At 39.9% G+C, this 13,168-nt stretch overlaps 1 protein-coding gene across 1 annotated transcript in view; it reads left to right on the top strand.

Moving 5' to 3' along the window:
• LOC147018414 (membrane metallo-endopeptidase-like 1) overlaps positions 1-13,168 on the top strand; it is a 108,789-nt gene that overhangs the window by 70,819 nt on the left and 24,802 nt on the right. The window contains exons 14-18 of the mRNA XM_085898033.1: positions 5,169-5,267; positions 5,395-5,478; positions 9,915-10,018; positions 12,735-12,793; positions 13,044-13,163. Coding sequence (XP_085754159.1) covers positions 5,169-5,267; positions 5,395-5,478; positions 9,915-10,018; positions 12,735-12,793; positions 13,044-13,163 — 466 coding nt within the window. The remainder of the gene's footprint in view (positions 1-5,168; positions 5,268-5,394; positions 5,479-9,914; positions 10,019-12,734; positions 12,794-13,043; positions 13,164-13,168) is intronic.

Genomic DNA, 13,168 nt, shown 5'->3' on the forward strand with positions numbered 1-13,168 from the left:
TGTGTTGCAATATATATATATATATATATATATATATATATATATATATATATATATATATATATATATATATATATATATATATATATATATACACATATATACACACACATACACATACACACAGGGCCGGCGCAATACGTTTTTTGCGCCCGAGGCTACTTGCATTTTTTTTTCTTGCATATTTACATATTTTGCGCTCCTTGCATCCCCCCCCCCCCAAAAAAATTGTCAACTTCGATTTTTCGTTTGCAATATTCTGCCTTTCATTTGCGATACTGGGCTCCAGAAGGTCGTTTTATATCAACCTTAGCTCACTGGAAAAAAGAAATAAAAAAGGAAACAGTATTACCTAAAGAAAAAAACAGGATTGAAAGAATAAAATAGGTAAAGAAAGAAACAGTATTGTTAGTGTTGAAAACAATGAACTGGTTATGAACTTACAATGAAGTGTAAACTATTATGAACAATGAAATATATTTTCCTTTTATTATGTGTTTTCTTAAAACAATAATTTGCATGAGTTCTGCGCCCTAGGCGGCTGCCGAGTTGGCCTTGTGGTAGCGCCGGTCCTGTATATATATATATATATATATATATATATATATATATATATATATATATATATATATATATATATATATATATATATATATATATATATATATATATATATATATATATATATTTGTGGGGTCGGGTGAGAAGACCACTAGGTGGGGGAAGCCACGTTAATTCCCACCAGACTCCCCAGAATTGTAGGCCGTCGCTCACGGATAATTCCGTGATGCGGCGGGTCGCTTAACCGACCGAGGACGCCAATAACTCAACCGCGTGACCTAGAGTCCTCCTGCCTGTGGGTTAATCAGGTTACCTAATTAACCACACGGTTTAACCACCGGGGAACCACGCCCTCGGTACGCCTTGTCCGAACCAGATCACTCTACCGGATCGGATCTCCTTTCCGGATTGGATGCAGCTGTGCGGCACTGCCAAGGACACACCGGCTAGAAGGAATGGATTGTTGGGAATACAGACCTGGCTAAACCTAGATTTGAACCATGCTGGACCAATGAGAGAAAAGACAAAGGCGAGCTGAGAACATTTCTACAACAATTATTTATTTACAATAAGCGAGGAAAAGCATGTGGCACAACAATGGTTTATTGGGTGTGTAATGCAGGGAAAGATGAGAGGTGTGGTGTGCAGCAATTCTACAAACAACTTACAAAGCAGACAGAGCAGACTTGATGCGAGATTAATAAAAGCAACAATCACAACAATAAAATATCTTATACAGGCTTACTTAACGGACAGGCGCCAAAACTCTCAGACACACACTCAGACAAAGTAAAACCCAATTGTGAAAGGGACTTTTGCAGCCATGGAGGGAGGGAGTTGAGGTTACAATTTCTCGGTACTTGAGTGTTTTGGGGGAGGGATGCTCCGTGGTGCGCCACCCGACAATGGTTGAGTTGTTTGGCCACAACTGTATGTGTGGAGATCGTGTCTGCAGGAGGGGCTCGAGTGGAGAAGAGCGGAGTCCAAAGGGGGCGAGAGATGAACAGCAGGCAGGACCAGGCAAGAGGCCGTTCATCGAGGCCATGAGGTCGGAGATAAGGAACAGAAAGCGGGGCCAGACAGGAGGCTTGGTCGAGAAGCAAGGGGTGGTTCAACATCATGTCGGCGGAGATAAGTGGCAGGAGCACTCACTCTCAAAGATTCCTTCTCTCCTTCAATTCTCCTTACTCCTTCTTCAATATTCAAAAACCTCTCTCAATTCTCCTTCCAACCAACTTGCAATTCTCTTCCCAACCAACCAACTACACGGAGGTCCACGCTTTTTAGAACGTGGAGGTCGGGGAGGAGCCTTACCGTAACCTGACGTCATTGTCCGAGCCGATCATGCTGATTGGACCGGCCCTTCACGTGGTCCGCCTTTCTGGGATGGGTTTCAGCCAGACTCCGGTATGGTCTGCCCATGCCGTGCATGTCCGGCCTTTGGCAGGTGGATGGTGGTTTAGCTACAGCGTTTGTCCAGCCGAACATTGGGATTTTTCCTCTGAAAATGAGTCGCTGGGTAGACGGTGGTACGCTGTGCCAGCGAAACGAGGGTAGCAAGCGAGATGATGGCACCGTGGATCGTAAAAGGAGGGAATAAAATAAAAGGGGAAAAATGATTTATTAATCCTAACTAATAGCCCATCGCAACGCACTCCCTGCTGTTACGCCAGACAAAAGGTAGGGATCTAACTACACTATATTAATGGAATAACTGACTCGGGACAACTGTATGTTGTATGCATACAGTTCTGAGAACCGTAACAATATATATATATATATATATATATATATATATATATATATATATATATATATATATATATATATATATATATATATATATATATATTACATTCATAAAGTATTCTTACAAATAAGTAGAATTTGAGGCACTTTGTTAACAACACAGCTGATTCGAGTTATCGGCAGATTAAGTAATCTTCCCATTTTGATACATTATTTGAATCTAGATTAGTAATGATGTACGTTATGGGCTGTAAGAGATATAGTGATTCAAGGTCTCATATTGGTTCATTTCCCAACCTGACAATAAACACAGTGGCATACATAAGGTTCAGTATGGCATAACAGTCATTTTGCATGTTTTTAATATACTAGTGCATGCCCGTACGTGCGTGGCTGTACGTGCAAATTTTTTTTTTCAAAACCGCATGCCAGAAACAACAACCACACAGGCTGTTCCTTCGCTCTCGCGTGTCCGTTTAAAAAAATATATAATAATAATAATAATAATAATAAAAATTAAAACTTTCAAACCGTGTTCCAGAAACAACAACCACACAGGCTGTTCCTTCGCTCTCACGTGTCCGTTTAAAAAAATATATAATAATAAAAATAAAAACTTTCAAACCGTGTTCCAGAAACAACAACCACGCAGGCCGTTCCATCGCTCTCGCGTGCCCGTACGTGCGTGGCTGTACGTGCAAAAAAAAAAACCACAAAAAAAACTTTCAAACCTTGGTAAACAGCTATTTCCCTTGGGAAAATTCAAACCTTGGGATTAATTAATAATTTGAACAATTAATTCAAACCTTGGGATTAATTAATAATTTGAACAATTAATTCAAACCTTGGGAAAAAAACAGCTTTCAAACCTTGGGAAACACTTGGGAAACATCTGAAACGGATGAAGAAGAACGATATCAAACCTGGAAAAGGCACATACTCAGGTCGCCAGCATCAATTGTGATGTCATATCAAACGAAGAAGAAGAAGAAGAATTGTGACGTCAATTGTGCAAAAAAATATATAAAATAAATAAATAAATAAAAGAAGAATAATTCTTACGTCATTAGTGATGTCATAGCACCATGTCCTGTCATTGGTTGACAGATAAATGGCCGTAACTTGGGAACCGCTTGTCCGATCAATATCAAACCTTGAAAAGGCACATCCTCAGGTCCCCAGCAATTCCTGGCAAGTTTCAATTCGATCGGACCAGTGGTTGTCGAGAAATGGCTGTCGCAGACACACATACAGACACAGAGATTGCTGGAATTATAGATAGATGATGAGGAAGGTGTGCCTCAAGGAGTAGACAAGACGCTGTTGCAAAGCACAGATTTTGTTTCCAAAAACCTATATTTAGTCTCATTGAGCATCTTCCCCAGACTCTGCCAAGGGGCACATCCAAGCGTGCCTCGCACAGCGGGAAATCTCTGTCCTTCTACCTCTGTGGCTTCCAGATTTTTCAAATGTAACACTTACCACCTGATACCATCTGTAAATGTTAAATGTTTACAACTATACATCGTCTGTTCACGCCCAAAAAACGACATTATCTGTAAACGACAAAAACTCGGACACTTATCAAATCATACCGCCATAAAATCCAGAAACTATGCAGCCGTTTGTACCTCCAGGATAACAGAATGGTGTGTTTTCACCGCAACTTCACGACCAGACTTGGTGGGTGTAAAGGTAAAGACATCCATTCTGGGTCTGCGAGTTCTGTGTTTCCAACCACAGCTGACTCAAATCAACAACTTGAAAAAGACATAAGTGCTGCTTCCTTGCTTGACCCTTAGTGTTTAAAACAAAAGAGCCTGAACAAAGGTCATGTTTGACCCAAACCAACCAAGTAGATATATACCCCCCATGATCACAAGCAGATTTTTTTTAAAAAAAACATTTTTACAACCATGGACTAAATCTGAGAGCCAGAGTTTCCATACTAACTGGTTGCTCATCAAGGCGAACATGCACCTCTTTCTCAGCAGCACAAATATATTTGTATTGGGTGGTGTACTTCAGCACCAGAGTGATGCAAACATGGAGGGAATAATAAAACGACTGTTTCTTTTCATGTTTTGGATAATTACCCTGCCCACACGAAGCAAAAAGTGTAGTTAAGCAATTGGTTCATGTCTGTCCGTTCGTCTGTCTGTCTTATCAGTTTATGATCATCAGTTTATGAACATGAATAGAAAGACAAGTCCTTAGTTTTTACCTTACTTTGTCTCTGAATTTGACCCGATGACGCACGTGCAGAGAGGAGTGAGATCATTCTTTTTAGTTAGTCTTTCTGCTTTCCGAGCAGTCAAACAATATTGAAAATCATTCCAAACAGGAACTTACTGTTTTTAAGGACGTCATAATGGACACGTACAACAGGCACGAATATCTAATGTAATGTGTTTGATAGGATGATGGAATAGACACTGGAGAAAATGGCGGTATAACAGCTTGGAGACATTTCAAGGATGAACAAAGGAAATTGAATGCTCCTGAGCTCAATTTGGAGTGTCATAGTAAAGGGATTGAATACTTATTGACTCAAGACATTTCAGCTTTGTATTTTTCATTAATTTGTAAAAATTTCTGAAAAAAAAATTCCACTGACATGATGTGTTGATCATTGACAAAAAAATATCTCAATTTAATCCAATTTAAATTCAGGCTGTAACGCATAAAAATGTGAAAAAGTCAAGGGGTGTGAATACTTTCTGAAGGTGCTGTGTGTGTGTATACTGTATATACTGTACTTCATTTACATTTGCATTTGTGTTTGAATGCGGATAATAATGGTGTAATGTAAATCTAATTTGCAAGATCAAGTGGATCATGAGAATCCATCTTTCCAGGTGGAAGTTATAATTTCTCAGATAAAAGAGGTTTTCATTGAGAAGTTGGTTGAGATCAACTGGATGGACCAGGAAACGAAGAGAAAAGCTCAAGAAAAGGTCTGTCCACTAAAAACCTAAAAACTGCTTGAAATAGCTCATATAAAATGATATACAATGCATGGTTAAAATAGTCATTTGAGTTTATCTTGATGTCTCCTACGGTGTCTATGGTGTCTCCATATAGGCCGAGGCCATCATGGAAAGGATTGGTTATCCAGACTACATCCTGCATGATGACAATCCAAAACTAGACGACGACTATGCACAAGTAAGTTTGGTCGAACGTTGGAGCAAGTCCAGTATTCATATTGGTTTCCAGGGTTACCTGTCATCCATAGTACAGTATGTAGCAGTGATTTTAACTTTATGCCTTCAAAGCAATCTTAACGTACTACCCAAGCCTTAATGGGATACGTCACAATTATATAATTTTATTGCTCGTACAACTAAGGAATCAGCACTTTATGAAAGGATATGTTAAACAGAGGGCTTGATGCCGCATGATTACATTTTGCAGTCTGGCCAGACCAAAAAGATCCCCAAAATAGAATCAAGTACAAGCCTGCACGGTCTGTATTGTGGTTGCCAGCTGGAGTTGCCTCGAGCTATGTTTTCCTTACCAAGCAGTGAAGTAAAGTTAGGCGTTTGATGAAAAGAAGTGTTCACAATTATTTACACATTCCTCCTCCATCAGCGCACATATATTGAAAGCAGAAGGGAAAATGTTGCGATATTTCCAGACGACACAGTGGCTCGTCGAATAATTGTTTCCAAGCATCATTTTGATTTCAGATTATTCCCGATTATCAAGTCTACTCGAGTTGGGTATTTTATGATGCGACAAACATAAGAGTGTGCTAACCGTTGCTTACATTGGCGTTTTATATGCACTAATGTGGTGCATTGATGTAAAAAGGACGTGCGGGTCTGAAAAATTTCATCAATCTGTGCTCAATGGTCGAAACAGAAAATTAAATAAGGAAGCATGTTCAGTTCAAATGATAATAAGTTTTACTAATGATGCCTCTTTTGACGTGCGCAGCGTATTACTGCCATAGGATGAGGATTCACTGCTGTTATTAAAGCAACACGTTGGCCAGCCTGATTTACCGAGTGCCACAACCTTGTTTCATGTTGCTGTAACCCCAAGTTCAAATTCCACATACTGTGCCGATTTCTCCATTGTTGCTGGATGTTGTTGATGAAATGTTTGTACAAGACTATCCACAAAGCCTGGACACTGGAGAAAAGAAATCCAGTTTGGAGAAACTATAACTTGTGTGAGGCAGATTTAATAAAGACGAGTGCTAGACATTGTCAAGGCTCATGCGGGTCTGCATCGGCGGACAAATGCAACAATATTTTTTATGAACTGAAGCTTGACAAAGGTGTGCTAACCACCATAACAAACAAAGGTGTGCTAATTGCCATGAAATGCCAAGGTGTGTTAACCGTCGTTGGAAGCAAAGGTGTGTTCACCATCATTGGACGTAAAGGTGTGTTCACCATCATTGGAAGTAAAGGTGTGCTCACTGTCATGGGAATCAAAGGTGTGATAACCACAGTGGGAAGCAATGGTGTAATAATCATGGTGAGAAGCAAAAGTGTGTTAAACAATGTGGGAAGCAAATATGTGGTAACAGCTATGAGGAGTAAATGTGTGCTCACGTCAATGGCGAGTAAAGGTTTGCTCACCACCGTGGGAAGCAAATGTGTGCTAACCACCATGGGAAGCAAACGTGTGCTAACCACCATGGGAAGCAAACGTGTGCTAACCACCATGGGAAGCAAACGTGTGCTAAGCACCGTGGGAAGCAAACGTGTGCTAAGCACCGTGGGAAGCAAACGTGTGCAAACCACCATGGGAAGCAAACTGTGCTAACCACCGTGGGAAGCAAACGTGTGCTAACCACCATGGGAAGCAAACGTGTGCTAACCACCATGGGAAGCAAACGTGTGCTAACCACTGTGGGATGCTAAGGTGTGCTAACCACCATGGGATGCTAAGGTGTGCTAACCACCGTGGGATGCTAAGGTGTGCTGACCACCATGGGAAGCAAACTTGTGCTAACCACCGTGGGAAGCAAATGTGTGCTAAGCACCATGGGAAGCAAACGTGTGCTAACCACCATGGGAAGCAAACGTGTGCTAACCACTGTGGGATGCTAAGGTGTGCTAACCACCATGGGATGCTAAGGTGTGCTAACCACCGTGGGATGCTAAGGTGTGCTGACCACCATGGGAAGCAAACTTGTGCTAACCACCGTGGGAAGCAAATGTGTGCTAAGCACCGTGGGAAGCAAACGTGTGCTAACCACTGTGGGAAGCAAACGTGCGCAATTCACCTTGAGAGTCGAAGCAATATAGCTCACGTTTAAGGCATGAACCCTTCTTCAGAACTCGAGATAAATAAATGTGGTTTACCTACAACAACCTCAGCACCCTGAACAAAAATGTAAATATGACATTTCATTAATGTTCCAAACTTAACCTCCAGGTTCAAGTCCAGGTTCCTTCTTGCTATTCGAACTGTATTCAAGAAAACCTTTGGGATTCGTTCAAGCTGAGTGGCACAAAATGAGAAAGTAAATTGTAAACACGTTGCAGCTTTTTTCTTTTCTTCTTTTATTTGCATTTGAAGATCTAAAGCCCATTGATGTTTTTTTTTCCTACACTTCGAGAAAACAGTTATCTTTGTTCACTCAAAAAGTCAATAAACTTTAAATGGGAAACTTTAAACGAAAAACACAGCAGGAATAAAAACAATAAACCATCTTTTGTGTGCAGCAGATGGCTGTGGGTAGCATCATCGGCCAAGGGGGGGCATGGCTGTTCGAATCTTGGGTTCAAATCACAATGCATAAAAGTGTGCAGGTATCAAAATGCTTTATAACTCACTAACCCACAGGGATTTGGAATTTAGTCAGGGTGCATGCGATCCCCTTCCTGAAATGCATCGTGGGGTCTTTAATGTCCACCAACTTATGCTGGCAGATGGGACACCCAGTTTGACGTCCTTCCACATGGACATCACACACGTTGATTTTGTTTCCCAACTTTCGGAAAATAACATTTATGTACAGTGATCTGCGGCTCATTGTAGGCTGGCAGTATAACCTAGAAGTACGCACACTCACCTCTGAGGTGTCTAACCAAAGTTTGAATCTCGACTCTGCTACAAACTGTCATCTTGGTGTTTCCCTTCCGGGTGCAGGGATACGTAGCGATGTGTGCCATCTATCTGGATGGTGTTAAGTTGGTGTTGTCTACCTTTCTTACCAATGATAAGGATATTGACGGAGAGATAAGAAAATGGACCGTCTCATAGTTTTGGTCATTAGTGGTGAACATTAAAGATCCCACGCTAACTTTTGTGAAGAGTAGACGAATAATTTATCATCACTCCAAACAAATTACTGATTCATGCTACAATCTACTCCAGTTAAACATCAGGCCTGGCCATTCAGTTCCTGAAAAACTTGAGACAACAACTTTCTTTGACTGACTCCACAATAACATGGGAAGAATTGGGCCCAAGAAAGAAGTAGTCATAGTAAACTTGTACATAAATCACCGACTGGACAAATACATTTTAGACGTAATTGTACTTTTATATTAATTATATTAATTAGGGGGTTTTAACCTGAGTCCCCTGGATCATGAGGTGGAAGTTCAGATGGGAACATAAACAGGCCAACGACATTCGGTTCCTAAATCGGCTGCCGACACAACCCTTATTCCAAATTCAAGACGCTTGGAAACTAGTGGAGACTGGAGACAACAGACTTCTAAAATACTGTCTCTGTTTTCCCATATGAGGACCTTTGGCAAGTGGAATTGGATCACTGTCAAGTGTGAATACAATTGCTATTGTTCCCGTGACCAGAAATGCATTGTTATTTATCTCATTAATGGCTTTGCGGTTTTGATGATGTTATCGAGAAAGTGAGAGTGGTTTTCTCTCTCAGTCAAGGTCTTGGTCTATGCATCATTGTCAGATAAGGCAAAGGAGATGATGCAATGCAATGAGCAGTTAAAATTGCCGAGGGTAACTCTGTTCTGGTTCACTTGGCTGGTGAGACAATTTTTGGATTGGATATTGGACAACTACATTCTTTACTCAGCTTGTCATTAAGTGTATTAAGATGAGATAAACAGTTCTACTTCTAATTACTTCCCTCATCTCTTAAAACGGTATCTATCGTTGCTTTGTTTCATGGTAACATCATAATAGGGTGCATTCAAAAAATTGTTTGGATGAGATATTCACAACAGTCTCATTCACATCAATTTTTTTTTAATTCCTTTCATTACATAAGAACATATGAGGAATAAAATAATATCCTTTGCCATGTCTTGGACTATTTATTGTGAGTATGTCGTTTAGATAATATTTTGAACATCACATGTACGTCGATTGCATAATAATGCGTCTTGCTATACATTCTTTATAAAGGTATTTGGGACATCAATAAGTTGAATTTTAGCAGAGGAGAGATGCAACGCGGTGTAACGCAACATTACAAAACTTGGACTCATTGATTTCAAAATTCTGATCAAGTTTTGTTGTGCAGTTGGAGCTACTTCACGAAATGATGCAAATATTTTGGGAGCTTATATGCCATATTGCATCATAGGAAATGATTGCTGACTTGCCTGCAGGACATTGGTTGATTAAAATTAATTGCACCATGTTCCCCGTAGGTTTCTTATGAAGAGGATACTTACTTTGAAAACGTTCTGGTGAATAATAAAGCTGCAATGCAGAAAAGTCTCAAGAGACTTCGAGAGCCTGTCAACAAAGAAGCGTAAGAATTTTTCTTAATAAACTTTTTATTTCAAACATTGTTACAAGCATTGGGTATGTTTGCAGGTTCCGTCGAAGCCATATGTGACTTGTGAACACTATAATTTGGAATGTTCCGAAAAACAATTATCACAAATATTTTGCCACAAGGTTGTGAATTGATTGAGGCCAACAACCTTAATTTGCTTGACCTGTTTAGCATTCCTGTACATGTCTGTATGTGTTGTGCAGAATAGCTCCAAACTGGCCTCTAAGACACTTATCAATGACTGTACCGATAATTACCAAACGAAAAGCCTGCTCTTGCACAAAATATCATCAATTTGGAATATTCCGAAAAACAATTATCACAAATATTTGTCCACAAGGCTTTGAATTGATTGGAGTCAACAACCTTAATTTGCTTGACCTGTTTGGCATTCCTGTACATGTCTGTATGTTTTGTGCAGAATAGCTCCAAACTGGCCTCCAAGACACTTATCAATGACTGTACCGATAATTACCAAACGAAAAGCCTGCTCTTGCACAAAATACCATCAAATATTCAAGTTTAAATACATTATACATGATACCGAGCTGGTGCTTAGAAGTAGCATACTCACTTGATCCTGAGCCATATTGTCTAGGTTTGAGCTACAGTCTGACTGTAAACAGCCACTTAGGTGAAGCACAGGTAGGGCATCGTATCAACGAGTAGGCCATACAAAAGCCATACAATGAAAGGATACTAAATTAGGAGTCCCATCTGCTAAAATTTCTGGGTGGGCATTAAAGCTCTTACTATGCTTTTCAAAAAGATAAGCCATTGACGACCACATGGAAGATCAATTGAAAAGCACACAGTGTATTCTCTGCCGAGTAACTGCATCAGTACAGTCCATGCTCTGTATAGGTGTGGCAGCTGACTTCAACTGCCATGGATATGCACAAAATCCTGGTGGTAGCTGGTTGAGCTTGTCACTTGTACAACCACTTCTTATGTACCTTCACTGCTAAAGGATGGAGTCATGTTGAATACTGTTCTTGAAAAAGTAAAATATACCTGAACTCGGTCTTTACCAAAAAGGCCAATATCCCCAATCCCTCCCTTCCCATTTCCTCAAACATACAATTTGTCCCTGTAAAGTCTAGATTTCTCTCCCACGAAGGTTGAGAAGTTTCTCGTCCATCTTGACATTTCCACTGCAACTGGATCTGACTATGTTAGTGCTACAATTTCTGGAAACTGTGGTTTGGCCCATTCTACCCCCCCCCTTTCCTTACTCTTCTTTAAATTTTTATCAGATTGTCATCTTCACCCTTCCTTCATCTTGGAAAGCTACCAATGTCACGTCACCCCTATTCACAAGAATGGTTCCAAGTCTGATCCACTTTACTACAGACCAGCCTTTCCCCCAAAAAACAATCTATCATTGCTGCAGACCTTGGGCATTATCTCTTCTCCAACTCTTTCATCTCTGATTACAAGTTTGGCTTCTGACTCAGCTATTGTATCGCATAGATAGATTGTTTCTCCCAACTCTGCAATGGATGGATACTCAAAATCTCAAATGATACGTCAAGGCCATCATTATGGACATCTTTTCAGGCCTTCATGTGATCTAGCAACCAGCCTTGCTTTCCAAGCTATCTGCCAACGGAATTCAGGGGAAAACTTGAATGTAATCTGGATTTTTTAAAATCCATTTTCAATGTTATTCAAGGGGTGGAAAGAGCGGGTCACTCTTGATGATATTCTGTCTCATGATGTTCTTATTGAGACTGGTGTGCAGTGTTTTAGGACTAACCTTGGTTTTTTTTTGTCCTTTAATGTCCTTTAACTCTCCACTTCACTGGAAAATCTTCTGTACCATTTCATGACACTGCCCTGAGCAAAACACTGTGGCTCAGTGTTAAACACTATTAATCGTTTCACTGTCTACAGATGTGAAAAAAGTTTTTCATTAGCAAATTGGAAGGCTTCTTTCAATGCAGGAAAGGTGGTACCGCATCGACGGGAAAAGTGTGTATGTGTAGCAGGGGAATATGTTAAGAAATGGGTGAATTTTCATCAACCCCCTTCCCTGTACTTTTTGATTTTCTACAATAACAACTCCGCATCAACCTTGAATGACCCTCGTACAAAGTTTCGTTAAGAATTTCTTCGGGGTAATTTTTGAGAAATTATGACGATGGGAATAGCAGAGCGTATAGAACAATTTTCATCAAGATACAAAAAAATAAAAATTGATAGAATTATAATAGTTCTGGATATATGCCCTGTCTATTTAAGAGGAACCAAATGAATTTCACCAAAATCTTATTCTGAAATAAAGTCTTATCAATTTAGTTATTTTAATAATAATGTATTCTCTTTGAAATTAATGTTATAGTCAAGGCCATTCCTCAACACAAGACTTTGCTGCAATTAGAAGCTAAGGTTAGTTGTGGAACAGTTTTCCGAGAGAGAGAGAGAGAGAGAGAGAGAGAGAGAGAGAGAGAGAGAGAGAGAGAGAGAGAGAGAGAGAGAGAGAGAGAGAGAGAGAGAGAGAGAGAGAGAGAGAGAGAGAGAGAGAGAGGTACAGTACAGGCACTCTCTCAAATCAAGTTAGGCCTACAGATGGCTGGGACAGATAGGAGCATCAGGCATCATCTTCTATATTTGATGTCATTGTTTCAAATGAAAGAATACTCATCTAATTTTCTTTCGCAGAGCCAATTTTGTTTTGTCTTTACAGATGGGTTGGGGGCACTGCAGAAGTCAACGCATTTTACTCGCCCAGTCGCAATCAGATAGGTATAAAGAATGATAGTTTCTAACTTTTACTGTTATCTGCAAAAATCTGGTGATTTGTGTTCTGAACACACATTTTCTCTTCCTCATATCTTCTCTTATTGAGATGTCTCTCCTGTTGCTCTCACAATAATAAAAATCATATAAATTACCAAAAAAAAATCTTGATTTCCCTGTAATTATATTATCTATGTCATATAAATTACAAAAAAAAAATCTTGATTTCCCTGTAATTGTATTATCTTCCCTGCAGTGTTTCCAGCTGGAATTCTGCAACCACCTTTTTTTTCAAAGGGACAACCAAAATCTTTGAACTACGGCGGCATTGGCATGGTGATTGGGCATGAGATTACGCATGGCTTTGATGACAATGGTAAT

Source organism: Eptatretus burgeri, chromosome 10 (genome assembly GCF_056783735.1).
Source record: "Eptatretus burgeri isolate ZD-2024b chromosome 10, Ebu_testis_v1, whole genome shotgun sequence".
NCBI classification, from domain to species: domain Eukaryota; kingdom Metazoa; phylum Chordata; class Myxini; order Myxiniformes; family Myxinidae; genus Eptatretus; species Eptatretus burgeri.